Below are 20,550 nucleotides of genomic sequence, written 5' to 3' on the forward strand. Positions count from 1 at the left end.
TTCAAGGTAGGGTCTTTAGCCCAAGCTGACCTGGAATTCGTTTCGTAGTCTCAGGCTAGCCTCGAACTCATTCGATCCGCCTACCTTTGCCTCCCGAGTGCTGGGGTTATTTCTTGTTTGGACATTATCTCGCACTAGCTCAGACAGGCCTGGAATTCACTGTTGTAGCTTATGCTGATCTCCAGTTTGCAGCAATCCTCCTGCCTTATCCTCCCGAGTGCTAGGATCATGGGCATGAACCACCACTACAGACTTCTCTATCATACCGTGTATGCTTTCATCTCAAGCAAGAGCTTTTAAGACTGGACTAGCTCCCTTCCCCTGACCTTCTGAATAGGATATCTTGGGTGGGGCCTAGGGTGAGCACATTTTAAAATGCCTTCCAGCCAGGTATGGTGGTGCACACCATCACTTGGGAGGCAGAGGTAGTTGGATCGATGTGAGTTCAAGGCCACCCTGAGGCTACATAGTGAATTCCAGGTCAGTCTGGGCTAGAGAGTGAGACTCTATTTTGAAAAAAAAAAAAAAAAAAACTAAAATAAAATAAAGTGTCTTCCAGGCCATTCTGTTTTAGTGTTGAGAAGCACCTGTTTTTATCATATGCAACCCTGCTCTTTTCTAAGCTGTCCTCGGGATGGAGAGATGGCTCAGTAGTTATTAAGGTGCTTGCCTGCAAAGCCGAAGGATCTAGGTTGAATTCTCCAGGACCCATGTAAGCCACATGCACAAGGTGCAGCATACATCTGGAGTTCATCTGCAGTGGCTGGAGGCCCTGCAACTGGAGTCAGCCCGCTTGTAAGCAAGTACCTTTAACTTTTGAGGTATATTTACCCAGCCTCTCTTCCAACACTTCAACCTTTTTGACCCTTAACCCTATCTTTAGCTCCTTTCTGTAAACTCCACCTGAGTCTCACCTCATCTTAGTCCTGCCCTCCCTACAACCTGCACACTAAATCATACATACCTCTTGAGTCATAAATCCTTGCTGGTCACCTAGCCATCCTCATGGTCCTCATTGAATCCAGGGCTTTGGGCATGCAAGGTGGTACATTATCACTGAGCTATACATGCATCCCTCACCTTAAAAGCAAGCCCTCTGGTCAAGAAGGGAGGGGAAGGCTTGGCATAGTAGCTGCAAGCCTTTGATCCCAGCAGTGGGGAGACAGATGGAGGAGTGAGTTTGAAACCACCCTGAGACATAGGGAATTCCAGGTCAGCCTGGGCTAGGGAGAGACCCTACCTCGAAAACCCAACAAAAAAGAAGGGAGGGGCCAGGCACACACCTTTAATCCCAACACTTGAGTGGCAGAGGTAGGAGGATCGCCATGAGTTTGAGGCTACCCTAAGACTACATAGTGAATTCCAGGTCAGCCTGAGCTAGAGCGAGACCCTACCTCAGAAAACCAAAATAAATAAATAAAATAAGGGAGGAAAAGTGAACTATGTAGAGTGCCTGGGTTTTTGGTTAGAATAGCGGGCGAACCTAGTCAAGTTTGCATGGATGGTTCAAGGTTTTTACTTAGGCTCTTTATGTGATGGAGGTAAGAAAGAGACAAAGGCTTGTTACAAGCCATTGACTATTTGGCACTGCACTGTAAGTGAAATAGTGTCCTCTCCAACCCCATGAAGAGCAGAACACTGGAAGGGAGGGCCACCATCACTGAACACACACAGGGAATCAACAGGCAGGGATTTATTTCCACAGCCCCTGCCTCCCAGGGCCTGTTAGTCCGCAGGAGGGTACCAGATGGCAGGACCTGAAAGTTGAGGTCCCCGCCCTTGACCCCCTCCCACGATGGGAAGAAGACCACCAGAAACAAGGGTGTCACAGCTTCCTTGCCCGGGCCCAGCACCAGCAGAACTCCCAGCTGAAAACCTGGACAAGGGAGCTGCGACAGGACATATGGGTCAAGCAGGCTCCTGTCCTTCAGCCTCTTCCTCATGGGCCTCTGCTGGGGTGGAGACTCCTCCCTCGTCGTCATCCCACAGTGGTTGGGGCTTTGGGTTTGGGGGACACAGGCGTACGGGCATCCCCACAAGCTCCGGGTGCTTGCGTTTGTAATGGCGACGGAGAGTGTTGGCCTCGGTAAAGCGCACCCTGCAGGAGGGGCACTGGTATGGGCGCTCGCCAGAGTGGATGCGGTGGTGATGTGCCAGCTCCCCAGCCTCCCGGAAGCGGCGCGGGCAGAGCACGCAGCGGAAGGGTCGCAGGCCCGCATGGATGTTGCAGTGTCGCCGTAAGTGACTGGACCTCTTGAAGGTCTTCCCACAATCCTTGCACTCGTGTGGCTTCAGCTCTGAGTGTGAGATGCTATGGCGCTCCAGGTCGGAGAGGTAGGGAAAGGCCCGCAGGCAGACTGGGCAGAAGTGCGGGGCCCTCTTGGGGCCAGAGCCCTGGGGCCCACCTGCTGTAGACCCTTCAGGGACTGTGTAGGGCACACCCTGATCATCAATCAACAGAAGGTCGCTGCTGCCACCACCGCCGCTGTCCACTGATGCTGCTGTCAGCCTCTGCTGAGCTAGTGGGGTCTCCTGCCCTGACTTGGGGGGGCGGCCCCTCCTGCGAGGCAGGGAGGACTTGAGCGTCCGATGGGAGGAGGTGGCTCTTCCGCCTGGTGGTCGGCCTCTGCGACCACGGGGAACAGGAGGAAGTAAGGCCAGAGGTTTCTCTTCCTCCCCAGGCAAAGTGGAAGGCAACGGGTCTGGGCTGGGGCTGTCCATTGAGCAGTGGGGAGCTTAAGTCTGGACACTGGCGTTGGCTGTGGGAAGAGAGGGACAGCATCAATGCAGTGAGAGTCCTCCAACAGCTCCCCCACCCATGCATCTAAATCTTTTTTAAAAACTTTTTTTTTTTTTAATTTTTACTCATTAGAGAGAGAATAAGAATGGGAACACCAGGGCCTCCAGTCAGTGCAAACAATGCCACCATGTGCATCTGGTTTATATGGGTTCTGGGGAATCAAACCTAAGTCCTTAGGCTTCACAGGCAAGTGCATTTAATGGCTAAGCCATCTCTCCTCTCTAAATCTTTTGACTTGAATATTGTTTGACATTCACCCAGATATACAAGGACAGCCACTCTGCAAGGAAGAACAGGGAGGGAGGGCAGGTGTGGTGGCATATACCTTTAATCCCAACACTTGGGAGGCTGAGGTAGAAGGCAGATCACTGTGGTTCCAGGCCAGTATGGAGCTACAAAGTCCCCCCACCCCAGGTAGGGTCTCACTCTAGTCCAGGCTGACCTGGAATTCACTATGTAGTCTCAGGGTGGCCCCAAACTCATGGTGATCCTCCTACCTCTGCTTCCTGAATGCTGGGATTAAAGGCCTGCACCACCATGACTGACTGTTTTTTGATTTTTTTTTTGGTTTTTAGTTTTTCGAGTTAGGGTCTAGCTCTCTAGCCCAGGCCGACCTGGAATTCATTATATAGTCTTACTTCTGCCTCCCAAGTGCTGGGATGCCCTGTGGTTGTTTGTTTTAATAATAGTATCGGATTTACATAGGTTCTGGAGAATTGAGCATGAGCCCTTAGGCTTTAGCTCTCCAGCCAGAGCTCAGTGTTTTTTTAGTTTTAAGCCAGTTTTTTTTAATTGTTTTTTTATTATTTTATTTTTAGTTTTTCTAGGTAAGGTTTCACTCTGGTCCAAGCTGACCTGGAATTCACTATATAGTCTCAGGGTGCCCTCGAACGCATGGTGATCCTCCTATCTCTGCCTCCCGAGTGCTGGGATTAAAGGCATGTTGGGCCCTGAAAGGCCCAGGCGTGAGGCCTAGTGGAACTACCTGAGCCTAGCTAAAGTTTGGTGACCTGTCTCTGGCCAGCTAGGACTCAGTAAGACGCCTAATGGCTTCTGGCCTGCCACTTCCACGTGGTAATTGTAATTACCATTTCAATAGTTAAAGTTTACTATTGGCCCTTACCTCTGCCCCCATCCTAAAATCCCCACCTTCGTCCCCAACATGATATAGGCAACTGCTCAGAGAAATAAAGCGAGTTGTTTCTGCGAGTGTTTCTGCATCGAAAAGACTCCCGACTCAGTGTGGTTTTTCTCCGGTGGCCAGGAGAGGTTTCTGAGTCGTCCGATGTTCATCATCCCCTCAACCCCTAGGGAGGAACCAGCAGGCCTGGTCCTTCCCTCGCCACTACCCCATGAGAGGCAGTTGTTGAGGAGGTGATCGGTGTGTGCGGGCGAGCGTACCCTCATGAGTTATGAGGCAGTCTTCATATTTAGTGCACTAAACTTTGCTTCTATAACCTGTACTTACTTGTTGACATCTCTTCGTTCCCTTTCTCTGTCCCTTTACCTTCGGTTCGCCGGCGGCTTTTGTATTTCTAAAGGCTTGTGCTTCTCTCTCTCTGCTTGAGCCTGTGAAGGCAGGCCAGCTTTTTCTGCCATTATGGAACTTCCCCTGGATCTGTAAGCTTCAATAAATATTCCTTCCTCCATAACTGTACCTGATCTAGAAGTTTATCTCAGCAAACCTAAAGCTGTCTAATGAGCTGAGATGAACCTGACCATGTATATGTTAATCTTTTGGAACCTTTGTTTTAAAGAAATAGACATAAAGTTGATGCTTACAACTAAATGTGTCTTCTGGCGTGGTAAGCCAAATTTTATAGACTATTCAGATAAAAGTTTAGGGCTACTGGCATAAGGGCTGGCTGCGTCCTGCTGCCCAGGCCCAGAGAGTTTACTCAAGGTTAAATTTGTAATAGACTGATATGCTTAGCTAGAGATGTTGGAGTTAAAAAATTTAAGATTTGTTTTCTCTTTGTTTTGGTTTCTAGAGGTAGGATTTCACTCTAGCCCAGACTGACCTGAAATTCCCTATGGAGCTTCAGGGTGGCCTAAAACTCATGGTAATCCTCCTACCTCCACCTCCCAAGTGCTGGGATTAAAGGCTACACCACCACGCCCGGCTGAGATTTAAGATTTTAAGCTAAAAAACCTCAAACAAGTTAAAATTAAAGGCACAGAGACAAATTTTAGGTTATGATGGTTCAATTTACATTGTTTTAGTCTCTCCTTGCTATGCCTTATACCAGTTAAAAATGTTTACTCTGTGCCTTTATGTATTAGAAGTGTTTAACTTGTTTAATTTTACAAATTTCAATATCTTAAATTGGTCAAGACTGTGGGGACCTTTAAAATTAAACTGAGTACAATTTATAATATATGATAGTTATAAATCTACTGGGAGCCAGGGGCGGAATTTGGTAATTTAAATAGATGGCCCCCCTCCTGGCAGCTTGTGCCCGACCCTCCCCTACTGGGAAATGGCCGGCAATCTACCTTCTTGGAGACTGCCACGTGGCCCCCTTGGACTGACCCAGGTGGGGACAGGGGAGACGTCCGCCATCTCGTGGTGACTGGGCTCACTGACCTTTTCCCGTGCCTACTGGGCATTGGCACATGCCAGAAAAAAATCTAAACATGCCATTAGTCCATTAGTTATATGCTTCAATGTTTCGCCACTCTTGGGCTGCCTGATCAAATTAAAATGAATAATGGCCCCTACTTCGTACGCAAGGCCTTTATAGATTTTCTCCAGACCTGGAAAATCTCACATTCCACAGGCATCCCATACAACCCCCGGGGCCAGACTATTATTAAAAGATATAATCATGGGCTGGAGAGATGGCTTAATGGTTAAGCGCTTGCCTGTGAAGCCTAAGGACCCAGGTTCCAGGCTCGACTCCCCAGGACCCATGTTAGCCAGATGCACAAGGGGGCGCACAGTTCTGGAATTCCTTTGCAGTGGCTAAAGGCCCTGACACGCCCATTCTCTCTCCCTCTCTCTCTGCCCTTTTTCTCTGTCGCTCTCAAATAAATAAAAATATTTTTAAAAAGATATAATCAAACTTTCAAATCTCAATTACAAAAACAAAAGGGGAAATCCTTACTCCCACACCACCAACTAAAAAGGGCCTTATTTACCCTAAATATTTTAATTTTTTCTAACAATTTATAATACATGATGGTTATAAATCTATTGGGCTCCAGTGGTAGAATGTGATAATTTAAATAAATGGCCCCCAATATATTCAATTGTTTATCTTAAAGTGTGATGGTGGGTTTCAGATTTCAATCTAAAGATATACAAAATGTGCCTAACAGGAGTTCCTAAAGTGTGCTGTGGCTTTTGGCTTTAGGCTTTTACTTTTACTGTCTAACTATCCTTCATACACACAGCTTTAAAGTAGCTCCTGAGAAAGTTCAAACTGTACCTCCCTTTAAGATCTTGGGCTTGATTCTTACCATATATACATACATAGATAATTGTAATTACTAATTCAATAGTTAAAGTTTACTGTTGGCCCTTACCTCTGCCCCCATCCTAAAATCCCCACCTTCGTCCCCAACATGATATAGGCAACTGCTCAGAGTAATAAAGCGAGTTGTTTCTGCGAGTGTTCCTGCATCGAAAAGACTCCCGACTTAATGTGGTTTTTCTCTGGTGGCCAGGAGAGGTCCAACGTTCATCATCCTCCTCAAGCCCTAGGGTGGAACCAGCAGGCCTGGTCCTTCCCTCGGCACTACCTACCTGCCCGGGAAGGAGCTCCGCAAGAAAAGGCATATGCCACCATGCCTGACTAGAGCTCAGTTTTTACCAAGTCATTTTACCCATTCACCCAGACATCCCATGAGGATAATACACTGTTCATACAGAGAAGTGCTTATGATCAGATAGCTTTGTTAGACAGTTAGGGTGATTGAGACCCTAGGCTTTTTTAGAGATCAGAGTGGAAGCTGACTTCTCCTTATCTCTTGCCTAAAGGAATTCCTTAGATCTGTTTTTCCACAACTTGAGCCCCTTCAGGGAGGGAGGTCCCTTTCCTAGAATTTAAATCTAATACTGACATTGTGGCTGGTCAAGTTCAGTTCCCAGTTCAGTGTCATGACTGGCCTCTTCATGAGCTAACCCCTGACTCAGACCAATCAACTCTCACTGTGACTCACCTGAGCCAGAAGATAAAGCCCACTACTAAGTAAGGTTTAAATAGGAGGACAAAACTCTCTTCCTTGCCCATTCATCACTCCTCAATCTCCAGGTTTTGGTGAGTCTACCTCTTGACCCTTCTCCACCCTTTCTGCTTTCCACATGGCAGGAGCTTAATGTACTTTCTTTTTCTCTCTCTCTCAATCTCTTTTCACATTTTATCTAGATCCACAAGGGTCTCAGACCACATGAGTGTATCAGATTTTCTTCCCTTGGTTTTATACTTTCCTAAATAAACAATTATCCTTCTCAGTTTGATTTGCCCAATTCTTTGGTTAAATGCAAACACAAACATAGGGTTCGGGGTTCAAGGATTCTACTCCTAAAACCCTAACATTGTTTTACTTAAGAGACATCTGTCATAATGACATCACAAAGAGCTAGGCCTCACATCAATACCTTTCCCATTTTGCAAACAGTGAAACTGAAGCACAGGAAAGCCTTGCCAGTTGCTCAAGTTCCCTCTGTCAGTGAGTGGCAGGAAAAAGATTCCAACCCAGTTTCACTGACCTCAGTGGCCCAATGAATAAGACGAAATAGATCTAAAAGGACAGGGGGGGTGATCTTGAGATCTCAGGCCTGGGTTTGAATCAAGGTCTCCAGATAATTAGCAAATGACAGTTGGCTTTGCCTGTGTGAGTTTCCTCCTCTGTAAAACAGATAAACAGTAGGTGGTGGGGAGAATCACAGAGGATCAAGAAAGCTTAAAAATGCCTAGTACAGCCCTGGCATAGTGGTGCACGCCTTTACTTCCAGCACTTGGGAGGGAGGCAGAAGTAAGAGGATCAGTGTGGGTTCGAGGCCAGCTTGAGACTACATAGTTCCAGATCAGCCTCCTATCTTGAAAAACTAAAAAATAAATAAAATAGCCTAGTGCGGGAATTGGGGAGATGGCTCATGGGTTAAAGACACTTGCTGGCAAAGCCTGCCTGCCTAGGTTCAGCTCCCCAGCCACCCACCGCCTGACACAGTGACAAACTGGAACCTGCCCTTTCAATTTGTAGTGGCAAGTGATTCTGCACGCGCCCCACCACACACACCACCATCTTCCCAATGCCCTGGGAGTGTGGGTACCAGTGAAGCCGGGTACAGCTAGCAGCAGATGCTGCAGGTGGCCCTTGTAACCCCTTTTCCTTTTTGTCGTTTGGTCGGGTTCTGGGACATGTATAGTGCATGCATGTATGTATGTGGTGCTGAAGCTCGAACCCAGGGCCTTTCACATATGCCAGGCAAGCATTGTCGTAAAATGACACCCTCCGCCCTGACACGCACCTCACCACCATCCTTTAAACAGGCTCACGGCCATACAGGGGCAGCCGTTGCACGACCCTAGGGGGTTCGCACCCACCACGAGGTAGCCAAGACAAGAAGTTGGCTGCTCTCTGAACACCCCAGTGAGTAAGTTAGTGGTCTTCTCCCGACCCTCCCCCTCCCCCCACTGTGGGCAGACGCGTGCCCGTCCAGCACGTAGGGCAGAGCCCGCACGCCGGGGCGGGCCCTTACGGGGGCGACGGCCAATGAGCGGCGCGGGGAACCGCGGGAGCCGAGGGTTGCCGGGGAAGAGGGGTGTCTGCGCGCGCGAGCCCGGTCGGCGGTGCGGGGCGCGCGGGAGCGAGCGCGGGAGCCGGGGGATGGGAAACAGGTGCCTGTGGGGTGTGCGCGACCCCGGCCGCCCCTCCTCCTCCCCTCTCTCCCCCTCAGCCCCCCGCCTCTGGGTACCTCATTTGCATGCCGCCTGGGCTCGCGCGCGTGTGTGTGCGCGCGCGCGCTCGTGCACGCGCTGGGGGGGCGACGGATCGGAGCGTGGGAAGGGGGGCGGGGGAGAAAGAGAGGGGGCCCTGCCCCTCGGCGACAGCGGGGCGGGGGTGGCGGAGCGCTGGGTCGGGCCCCACCCCCCGGAACGGACGCCGTCGGCCCCTCCCCGCCCACACACCCGCCCACTCGCGCGCCCGCCCGTGAGGGGTGGAGACAAAGGGCACTCACTGGGTCCTAAAACCCAGACACGCCTGCAAGCCACGGCGCCTGCGCAGTCTCCTTCACGTACACCCCTCTCCTCCCCAAATAGGAGGTAAACCCACTGCAGTCCCTGACCACATCGAAATGCCTTTCTTCCCACTTAGCACCCCAACCGGGTGATCCAATCAAATACGGGTAACGAATAGACGAGAAGTGGGAAATGGCTGCTGAATGCCCGTAATTAACATGGCGCCTGACAGCTTCACAGTGCCATTAAGTCAGCCGATTAAGATGGTGTTTGGTTTTTTTTTTTTTTTCTTCTAGTTCTCCCGATTTCAGTTCCGGCACTCCGGTTTGTCTTTCGCCCAGGTGCAACTCAACATCCTACCCAGGAGGGGTGCAAGACTGTGAAAAAGAGATTCTATCGGCCCTTCCCAAATCTGCGTTAACACTGCTAAGCGTCCCGGTGGAGTAAGAAGCAGCCGCGGGCAGAACATGCTGCCCTTAGTCTCAATGGCGTCCACGCCCTCTGCCCTCAACAAACATGGCACCAACCTGGCTTCTCTAACCTCTCGGTGGGGGGGAGAGAAGGGGTAGCTAGAGGGCGGGAGAAGTAAGGAACGTGGGTGCGGAGGGGGGAGGGTGGGGTGAAGACGCTGAGGCGGAAGTAGAGGGGCCGCTCAGGTGGAAGTGACGCTCACCCCCCGCTACCCAAAATGTCGGCGCCCAGAAGGAGGTGTAAGTAATTAAAGAGGAAAGCCGACTGACTTCCCCCAGGCCTGGAGGGGGGAAGTGCCGCCTAGTCTGCAGACCTTCCGCCACGCGCAAGCCAGGTACAGTCGCCTGCTTCCCCCTAGACCGCCTGACCTGCCCCCCGACCCGGGTGCCCGAGGCCGCACCGGGAAAGGGGTACAAAGGGCCAGTTCTCGGGGCCTCGGGCTTCCGAGCGGGGTAGGCAGAGCGTGGGGGGGGGGGCTGGGGGGGCTGGAGCTCCACAGGCGGGGGGGGCATGAGGGGCGGGGCTTGGCAAAGGGGCGTGGTTCTGAAATAAAAATAGGGGGGTTGGCTAGGTTGAAAGAATGAAGGATCTTCCTCCAGGTTAGTGGAGAAATAGGAGCTCGAAGGCGAGAGTTTAGGGCTAGAAAGGGGTGGATTAGGAAAAAAAGGCAGCCTGGAAAGAGCACTCGGTGGAGGTGTGCAATTTGGAAAAGTTAAGAATGAAATGATCAGAACTTTACTTTTTAAAATATTTTATTTGTTCATTTATTTGAGAGTGAGTGGGAAAGAAGCAGATAGAAAAATGGGAACGCCAGGGCCTTCAGCTACTGCAAGTGAAGTCCATGCACATGCGCCACCTTGTGCAACGGGCATACGTGGGTCCTGGGGAATCGAACCTGGGTCCTTTGGCTTTGCAGGCAAGCACCTTAACCGCTGAGCCATCTCGCCAGCCCATCATCAGGACTTTATAATGAAGATGAAAGTTTGAAGCTTATTTGAAGGAATAACTGGGTAGGATTTGGAAGTCAGATCTTCGGAGGAGACATAACTTAGACTTATAAAGGGAACTAAAGGAGGTTAAATAGATAGCATCATTGGGCTGGCAAGATGCCTTAGCGGTTAAGGTGCTTGCCTGTGAAGCCTAAGGACCCAGGTTCTATACATCATATCTATATAATCACATAAGAAATAAAAAATACAAAAAATAAAAAGAAGCTGGGTGTGGTGGCGCAGGCCTTTAATCCCAGCACTCGGGAGGCAGAGGTAGGAGGATCGCTGAGAGTTCAAGCCCACCCTGAGACTACAGAGTGAATTTCAGGTCAGCCTGAGCCAGAGTGAGACCCTACCTTGAGAAACCAAAAATAAAAAAATTAAAAAAAAGAAAAGAATAAAAAGAGTCAATATAGTTCACTTGTTTGCTGTGTACCAGCTTACTAGAGTAGATACCACACACTGCCACAATTTTACTTGGTGCTCACCACCACTCCTTGAGGTAGATGCTAGCATTATTCCCATTTTTAAATTTTTTTGTTGTTGTTCATTCTTATTTGAGAGTGACACAGAGAGAGAATCGGCACGCAGCCACTGCAAACGAACTCCAGAGGCGTGCACCCCCTTGTGTATCTGGCTAACGTGGGTCCTGGGAACTGAGCCTCAAACCGGGGTCCTTAGGTTTCACAGGCAAGCGCTTAACCTCTAAGCCATCTCTCCAGCCCCATTATACCCATTTTTGTGGATTGAAAAACTTCAGTTGTTTTTATCTGAGAGGACAGGACTAGTACTGATCCCTTGGAAGCTTGAAGGACTCTGAAAGCAGTAGGAGGGACTTAAGTCATAGTGTCAGGGATGTGAAGCCTTGGAGAAGAGAGAGGAAGGGACAGAGTGGACTTGAAACAACTTGGAAGAGGTTAGGAAGATTTGAGATGGAGGAAGGTGTGTAAAAATGGAAGGAAAGCCCTGCCCTGTGATGCACGACTTTAATGCCAGCACGTAGGCCAGCCTGGGCTATAGAGTGAGTTCCAGGTCCACCTGGCTAGATTGAGACCCAGTCTCCCAAAAACGGTGGAAAGAGCTTAAAGGCTAGTGCATGTGGCTTGGGAGGCGTGGCTTTTCACTGGGAAGGTGTGCCTGGAGATTAATGTATCCAAACCCCCAAAACCTAAGGAATCAGAGCACGGTGGTGCATGCCTTTAATCCCATCTCAGGATGCTGAGGTAGGTGGATCACTGTGAGTTCGAGGTCAGCCTAAAACTCAATAGTGAGTTCCATGTCAGTCTGGGCTAGGGTGATCCTCTACTTAAAAAGCAAACAAACAAACAAACAAAACTCTAAAAGTGACTGGCCCACCGGATCCTGTGTCCTCTCGTCCTCTCCAGAAAACGCCCCGTGTCACTATGGATGACGCCCCGCTGCCCGCGGCCCCTGCTCCCATCTCTGCGCCAGTACCTGCACCACCTGCCGCCACTCCCCGGGTCCCCTTTCACTGCAGCGAATGTGGCAAGAGCTTCCGCTACCGCTCCGACCTGCGGCGCCATTTCGCACGACACACGGCTCTCAAGCCCCACGCGTGTCCCCGCTGTGGCAAGGGCTTCAAGCACAGCTTCAACTTGGCCAACCATCTGCGCTCACACACTGGGGAGCGGCCCTACCGCTGCACCGCCTGCCCCAAGGGCTTCCGCGACTCCACGGGTCTGCTGCATCACCAGGTGAGTCCCCCCCCCAGCTAGACGGCCGGAATCCTGGGGCTTCATTCCACTTGCCAAATGTGGTGGAACATGCCTTTAATCCCAGCACTTGGGAGGCCAAGGTAGGGGGATTGCTGTGAATTTGAGACCAGCCTGAGACTACATACTGAATTCTACGTTAGCCTCGGCTACAGCAAGACCCCGCCTAGAAAAATAAAATAAAAAAAAAATTTTGATCTCCTTTCCACCAAGAACCAAGCAAAGCATGAAATCTTTTTTTTTTTAATGTATAATTTTATTATTGACAGCTTCTATACTTACAGACAATAAACCATGATAATTTCCTCCCCTCACCACTTTCCCCTTCACAACTCCACTCCATCATATCCCCTCCCTCTCTCCTTTAAGCTCTCTTTTATTTTGATGTCATCATCTTTTTCTCCTATTATGAGGGTCTTGTGAAGGTATTTCTAGGCACTGTGAGACTGTGGATATCAAGGCCAATTTCGGTCTGGACAGTTGCATTTTAAGGAGTAATACCCTTCCTTTGACTCTTACATTCTTTCCTCACCTCTTCTGCAATGGACCCTGAGCCTTGGAGAGGGTGATAGAGATATTTCAGTGCTGGACACTACTCTGTCACTTCTCAGCACTATGGTGCCTTTTGAGTCATCCCAGTGGTCACCACCATCTGAAAAGTGAAGCTTCTCTTACCAAAAGTGAGAGTAGCATTAATATGTGAACATGGGGCTGGAGGGATGGCTTAGTGGTTAAGGCATTTGCCTGCAAAGCCAAAGGACCCAGGTTTGATTTCCCAGGACCCACATTAGCCAGATGCACAAGGGGGTGCGAGCATCTGGAGTTCATTTGCACTGGTTGGATGCCCTGATGCGGCCATTCTCCCTCCCTCCCTCCCTCTCTCCCTCCCTCCCTCCCTCCCTCCCTCTTTCTCTCTCCCTGTTTCTGTCTCTGTCTCCCTCATTCTCTGTCAAATAAATAAATAAATAGAAATAAAATATTTTTAAAATAATATATGAATATGAACATTAAGTGTAGTGCTTACCGGGCAGTTTGGTGAGCATAATATATGCATTTAGCCAGACAAAAGCAGGTTTTATACCTCTAAGGCTCATGACCTCCTCTGCCATTTAGGCTTTTGATTAGGTTTTCAGTATCAGGCATGTATTCCCTCCTATAGAGTGGGTCTGCAGTCCAATTAGAGAGCAGTTGGTTTCCCCCAGAGCAGACATGCCAATATTACACCCGGTTCAGTCATTGAGCCTGGCTGGCCAAACATGAGGCTTCCAGTGTCCATTGTTTTCACCTCTAAAGACTTTTATCTCCCATGGGGCTGCATGCAATGCAGCTTTAAAAAAATAAAAAACAATTTTTTTTAATTTGTTTGAGTGGGGGGAGAGGCAGAGAGAGTGAGAGAGAATGGGTGCACCAGGGCCTCCAGCCACTGCAAACAAACTCCAAGATGCATGGACTCCCTTATGCATATGGCTTATGTGGGTCCTGGGGAATGGAACCGAGGTCCTTTAGTTTTGTAGGCAGTTCCTTAACCGCTAATCCATCTCTCTGGCTCAGTGCAGCTTTCAGTTCTCTGGTCTACATGTAGGAGGTTTTTAGCTCAGCCCCAGCTTGATTTCTCAGTGACCTTGCCACCCAGGCAAGTGAAGTCTTCAGCAATAGGGTCTTACCATCTGTTTCTCGTGGGAAACCAAGGGGCTTGGCAATGGCCTGTAATGTTTTGGAGGCAACAGGGACCTCCCTGGCCAACAACTCACTGGTATCCCATCCCTGACACTGAAACATTTCTAGTAACAATCTATGGCTTCTGGATGCATCATTATCCCCAAAAGCAGATTTTCATATGTCTTACTCAGTGTATCTTGAATAAGCACGAGGTCTTTTGCTTGCACCATCCACTCTATCCTGTGCAAAGTAGGTTTGCCTCACCTAGACACTTTTCTGCCTCTGAGCTCCTGGTAATCCACCAATACCCACCAGCATCTGCAGCCATGAGTATCACTCTCTCTTCTAGGCTGTCTTGAATACAGGTTTATCACATACATCCCTGGCTCCTTTATTCTGCAACTACCATGGAAGGCTTCCCCTGGGCCTACCATATGCTTTTGAGGGAAAACCAGTGTGGCCTGTGTTGTGTCTGCAGGGAACTGTACCCCTCTGGATGATCAGTAACCCCATGTAGATGATAAGCAAAGCAGTTTCACAGACAAGAACGTCCTAGGAAGGTCGTAGTAAGTGTAGGGAAGAAAACTGAAAGGAAAAAAGTCACTCAGGGGCTGGAGAGATGGCTTAGCATTTAAGGAGCTTGCCTGTGAAGCCTAAGGACCCATGTTTGATACTCCAGATCCCATGTAAGCCAGACGCACAAAGGTGACACAAGCGCAAGGTCACATATGCCCACTAGGTGGCGCAGTCGTCTGGAGTTTGATTGCAGTGGCTGAAGCCCTGGCATGCCGATTCTCTCTCTCTCTCTCGCTCTAAAAAAAGTCGCAGGATATGGTGGTAAATACTTGTAATTTCAGTACTTAAGAGGTGGAGGCAAGAATATCAGGAGTTCACATTTATCCTCAGCAATATGATGAGGTTGAAGCCAGCTTAAGTTACATGAGACCCAAATAAGTAAGTAAATAAAATCAATGTGTAGGAGTAAGTAGGGAAGTCTATGGGTTACTGTAGATAGGATGAGAGGAGCAGGCTAGGATGTGCTGTTTGAGTTGTGTGTGTGGAGTATAAGGAATCCGTTGAGGGTCAGGCATGGAGGTGCACACCTTTAATCCCAGCATTCGGGAGGCAGAGGTAGGTGGATCACTGTGAGTTCGAGGTCACCAGAGACTACGTAGTAAATTCCAGGTCAGCCTGGGTCAGAGAGGGAGACCCTACCTAAAAAAAAAACCAGAAAAAGAAAAAAAAAAAAAAAGGAATCCGTTTGAGAAGAACATCTCATGCCAAAGGAACCAGTAGTATAAAGGTTCCAAGGTTAAAAGGAGCTTGTGTTGGTGGGAGACCACATGGTTGGAGTAGTGTGAGCAAAGCAAGCACCATGGTGACATGACCCTTCTTACTGTGTCCAATTCACAAACAAATAGAGCAGAGTCCCAGAGATAGTTACTTGCCCCAAATGTTCACAGAGATGCAAAAGCTGGGATTTATTTTTCAAGTGTGTATTATTTACTTATGTATTTAAGAGAGAGAGGGAATGGGCACACCAGGGCCTCCAGCCACTGCATACAAACTCCAGACACATGTGCTACCTTTGTGCATCTGGCTTATGTGGGTACTGGGGATTTGAACATGACTCTTTAGGCATCACAGGCAAGCACCTTAACCACTAAGCTATCTCTCCAGCTGCTATTATTATTATTTCTTATTAATTAATTATTATTTTTGTGGTTTTTTTGTGTTTTTTTGAGGTAGGGTCTCACTGCAGCTCAGGCTGACCTGGAATTCACTACAGTCTCTCATGGTGGTCTTGAATGCATAGCAATCCTCCTACCTCTGCCACCCAAGTGCTGGGATTAAAGGCATGCGAGAGAGAGACAGAGACAGATAGAGAGAATGGGTGCTCCAGAGCCTCCAGCCACTGCAAATGAACTCCAGATGCCACCACCTTATGCATCTGGCCTTACATGGGTACTGGGCAATCAAACCCAGGGTCCTTTGGCTTTGCAGACAAGGACCTTAACTGCTAAGCCATCTCTCCAGCCCTAAACCACCCTCAGATGGGGGTCACAGGCCATAGTTGGGCTGATTGTAAAAGGAGTAAGACAGCCGCAGGGACCGGCAGGTACAGAGGTGGTCTGTGAAAGGGACTGAGGTCAGGATGCGGATGAAGAGAATGCCCGCTGGCCCAAAGCACAGACCTGAGAGAGTGTAGAAACTGGAGCGAGCCCTGTGGGAGGTAGCCGAGAGCTTGGACCAGGTTCCCTGGGAGCCAGGGCGTTTGTTGCCCGGCATGGATCCCCCGTGCTTACTCTGCGTGTGCTTTGCTCGCGTCCCCAGGTCGTCCACACTGGTGAGAAGCCCTACTGCTGCCTGGTCTGCGAGCTGCGCTTCTCCTCCCGCTCCAGCCTGGGCCGCCACCTCAAGCGCCAGCACCGCGGCGTGCTCCCATCTCCCCTGCAGCCCAGCCCGGGCTTACCCCCCTTGAATCCCCCCTGTTCTGTCTGCTGCAACGTGGGGCCCTGCTCGGTGTGTGGGGGCGCCGGCGCAGGCGGCGGAGAGGGCCTGGAGGGGCCGGGCACGACCAGCTGGGGCCTGGCCGAGGCCGCCGCCGCAGCCGCGGCCTCCTTGCCACCGTTCGCGTGCGGGGCCTGTGCCCGGCGTTTTGACCACGGCCGGGAGCTGGCCGCCCACTGGGCCGCGCACACCGACGTGAAGCCGTTCAAATGCCCGCGCTGCGAGCGCGACTTCAACGCGCCCGCGCTGCTGGAGCGGCACAAGCTCACGCACGACCTGCAGGGGACCGGCGCGCCCGCCACACAGGTCTGGGCCCCCGGTGCGGGGGCGGAGGTGGCCGGGGAGGGGGGCGCGGTGCAGGTGGGCGATGCCCCGCCGGCCTGGGACGGTGAACTGCTTCTGAGCCCCACGGGGGGAGGCGTGCCGCAGTTGGCGCTGCTTCCCGGCAGCGTGGTGGTGGAGGCCCCGGCTCCAGCGGCCGTGGCCGAGACCTCGGAAGACACGCTGTACCAGTGCGACTGCGGGACCTTCTTCGCCTCGGCCCCTGCCCTGGCCAGCCACCTGGAAGCCCACTCGGGTCCGGCCACGTACGGCTGCGGTCACTGCGGGGCTCTGTACGCGGCCCTGGCCGCCCTGGAGGAGCATCGGAAGGTCAGCCACGGCGAGGGCGGCGGCGGGGAGGAGGCCGCCGCGGTGGTGGCCGCCGAGGGAGAGCAGCCCGCCGGGGAGCCCGCGTCCGGCTCCGGCCGTGGCAAGAAGATTTTTGGCTGCTCCGAATGCGAGAAGCTGTTCCGCTCTCCGCGGGACCTGGAGCGCCACGTGCTGGTCCACACCGGGGAGAAGCCCTTCCCGTGCCTCGAGTGCGGCAAGTTCTTCCGCCACGAATGCTACCTCAAGCGCCACCGGCTGCTGCACGGCAGCGAGCGGCCCTTCCCCTGCCACATCTGCGGCAAGGGGTTCATCACGCTCAGCAACCTCTCCAGGCATCTAAAGTTGCACAGGGGCATGGACTGAATAAGCCACGCCGGCCCTTCCTCAAGAAAACTGACCCCACTTACTGGACTCAGGATAAAGCGGACACCTCAGCCCTCCAAATCCAGAGCCAGACCCTTCCTCCCACTCCCACCTCCCAGATGAACCTCCTGCCTGGAAAGATGGTGCCACCCACACAGGACCACAGATAAGCCACTCCCGTCAGCGAGGGGATCCAAAGACCTAATTATTGCTATGGCCGAACCTACAGAGGCTCCCAAGTTTGAAACCCCTGAAATACGGACACCCCCAAAAGTCACTCTGGCCTCTTAAATCTGGAGACGTAGGAATGGCAAATGGGTCTTCACAAGTACGTCATCGAATAAGATGTGGGTACCCCCAATGGGCAGACCACCCTACTTCGTGAGAGCCATCATTCCCAATGACCTTCATCTGGGGAGTATGGAGGACAATGTCCTTAACTTCCTGTATCCTCTCCAAAAGATAACCACCAGCCACCAGTGGTCCCAGATGTGTTTAGCCGAAATCTGCCTTTCCCCCATTTCATTTCCTGTGCCGAAAGAGGACCAGGGTAGATGCCCCCTCCTTTCAATTCCCCCGCTCTCTGATTAGGTCTCCCACTACAGAATAGATTGACCCTACCAACCTCTCCCCTGCCCCTTCCTGAACACTAGAATAGGATTGTCCAGAATCTCCCTACCCAGTAAGATGGGTTGATCCACGTGCACACGCCCCTGTATCCACTTGGGATGGGCCAGTACAGGTTGTGGCCTGACTCAGCCCTCCTTAGAAATAGGACAGACACTCCCTTAATGCTGTAGAGTGTGGTCCAGACCTCTGTCCGTGTTACTCCCCATCCTGTGCCTGTGACCAAGTGGAGGAGATGGATGTCTAGCACCTGTCCCTTGTTCCATCTGTTGATGTCTGTCTCTGTGTTCCTCCCAACCCCAGGGGAAGGGGGAACTTGGCTAAGGGGTTCTCCCCCCTGTGAGCCTAAACCTCACCCCCTCATCCCACTCTCCAGTGTCTCCAGGACTCCAATAAACCCACTCCTATGGGACACTACTGTCTTGTTTTCTGATCCTGGGTTCAGGGGAGGTGGGGCCCTCTTGGCCTTAACAGATAACGATTCTCACACCTTCTGAGTCCTAAATCCTTTAAATCCTCCAGATCAGAGACTGTTTAAATCTCACGTAAATGGAACCCTGTGCTGGGGGATGGCTTATTTGGTAAAGTGCTTGCCATGAATGCAGAGGACCTGAATCCAATCCCCAGAACTACCAAAAATGCCAGGCATGGTAACACAAATAATCCCAGTGCTGAGGGGAGACTGGCTGGCAGATCCCTGGGGCTTTCTGGCCAGCCTAAGTGACTTTCAGACAGGTGCCGGACCTCCAAACACATACCATGGTGGTGCATGCTTTTAATCCCAGCACTCAGGAGGCAGAGGTAGGAGGGCTGCTATGAGTTCCAGTTCCAGGTCAGCCTTGGCTGCAGTGAGACCCCACATTGAAAAACAAAAAGAAGAAGAAGAAAAAGGGGGCTGAGATGGCTCAATAGTTAAAAGCACTCTGCTTGCAAAGGCTGCTGGCTCATGCGTGATGCCCCAGTACCCACATAAAGGCAGGCGCACAAAGCGGTGAATGCATGCATCTGGAGTTTGTAGTAGTAAGAGGTTCTGATATGCCCATTCACTCTTTTTGTCAAGTAACTTTTTTAAGTATTTTATTTATTTGACAGAAAGAGTGAGAGACAGAATGTGCATGCCAGGGCCTCAAGCCACTGCAGATGAACTGAACTTCAGGTGCATGTGCCACCTTGTGCCTCCGCTTATGTGGGTCCTGGGGGCTCGAACCTGGGTCGTTAGGCTTCACAGGCAAGCACCTTAATTGTTACACCATCTTTCCAGTCCCCACATTTATTTATTTGTGTGAGAGAGAAAGAGGCAGATAGAGTGGGCATGTCAGGGCTAGCCACTGCAAATGAATTCCAGACATGTGCCATCTTGTGCATCTGGCTTTACATGGGTACTGGGGAAGCAAACCTGGATCCTTAGGCTTCACAGGCAAGCACCTTAATCATTAAGCCATCTCTCCAGCCCTAAATAATATACTTAAAAAGAGGCTGGGGGTGTAGCTCATGTGGGCACTTGCCTAGAATTGACCACTGTGGGTTGGGGATGTGGTTTGGTGGTAGAGTCTTTGGTAGGCTAATTCTCCTTTGATGGGCTGATCAGAGGGGGCCTCTCTCTCTCTCTCTCTCTCTCTCTCTCTCTCTCTCTCTCTCTCTTTTGAGATAGGGTCTCACTGTAGCCCAGGCTGACCTGAATTCACTATATAGTCTCAGGGTGACCTCGAAGTCATGTCAATCCTCCTACCTCTGCCTCCCAAGTGCTGGAATTAAAAGCTTGTGCCACCACACCTGGCTCAATAAATAATTTTTATTTTATTTTATTTTTTTAATTTTTATTAGCATTTTCCATGATTATAAAAAAATATCCCATGGTAATTCCCTCCCTCCCCCCCCATACTTTCCCCTTTGAAATTCCATTCTCCATCATATTACCTCCCCATTACAATCATTGTAATTACATATATACAATATTAACCTATTAAGCACCCTCCTCCTTCCCTTTCTCTTCCCTTTATGTCTCCTTTTTAACTTACTGGCCTCTGCTACTAAGTATTTTCATTCTCACGCAGAAGCCCAATCATCTGTAGCTAGGATCCACATACGAGAGAGAACATGTGACACTTGGAATAAATAATTTTTTAAAAGAGTACTTAATCCTAAGGTTATCTTCTAGTGTGCATTTGGGGGATGGTTGAGGTAGAAAGGAGTCTGATCATGTAGAGTTCAAATAGGCATTTGACAGCAATGGCTGTGCAGTGCACCATCTCTTCCGCCCCGCTGTTTTATTTTATATATTTACTTAAGAAAGAGAGACAGAGAATGGGTGTGCCAGGACCTTCAGCCACTGCAAACGAACTCCAGACAAACTCCACCTTATGCATCTAGTTTATGTGGGTAGTGGGGAATCAAATCCAGGTCCTTAGGCTTTGCAGGCAAGTGCCTTAGCCTCTAAGCCATCTTTCTAGTCCTCCCACTGGTTATTGAGTGGAAAAATAATGCAAGCCCATTGTGAAAGCTGAAGTGATCTACTGCAGCCTGTCATGAGAAATTGTGGGAGCCTGACGATGAAGAGA

At 50.4% G+C, this 20,550-nt stretch overlaps 2 protein-coding genes across 2 annotated transcripts; one reads left to right on the forward strand and one right to left on the reverse strand.

Moving 5' to 3' along the window:
* Positions 1-1,678: 1,678 nt before the first annotated feature.
* On the reverse strand, positions 1,679-8,843 carry Znf524 (zinc finger protein 524). Its single transcript, XM_004673171.3, has 2 exons — positions 8,724-8,843; positions 1,679-2,759 (listed from the first exon to the last, which is right to left on the reverse strand). The coding sequence occupies exon 2, from the start codon at positions 2,719-2,721 to the stop codon at positions 1,909-1,911; it is 813 nt and encodes a 270-aa protein (XP_004673228.2). The 5' UTR covers positions 2,722-2,759; positions 8,724-8,843; the 3' UTR covers positions 1,679-1,908.
* Positions 8,844-9,635: 792 nt separating this feature from the next.
* Positions 9,636-18,406, forward strand: Fiz1 (FLT3 interacting zinc finger 1). The gene is made up of 3 exons (XM_045133203.1): positions 9,636-9,793; positions 11,834-12,163; positions 16,175-18,406. The coding sequence occupies exons 2-3, from the start codon at positions 11,852-11,854 to the stop codon at positions 17,363-17,365; spliced, it is 1,503 nt and encodes a 500-aa protein (XP_044989138.1). The 5' UTR covers positions 9,636-9,793; positions 11,834-11,851; the 3' UTR covers positions 17,366-18,406.
* Positions 18,407-20,550: the final 2,144 nt, after the last annotated feature.

Source organism: Jaculus jaculus, chromosome 14 (assembly GCF_020740685.1).
Source record: "Jaculus jaculus isolate mJacJac1 chromosome 14, mJacJac1.mat.Y.cur, whole genome shotgun sequence".
NCBI lineage: Eukaryota > Metazoa > Chordata > Mammalia > Rodentia > Dipodidae > Jaculus > Jaculus jaculus.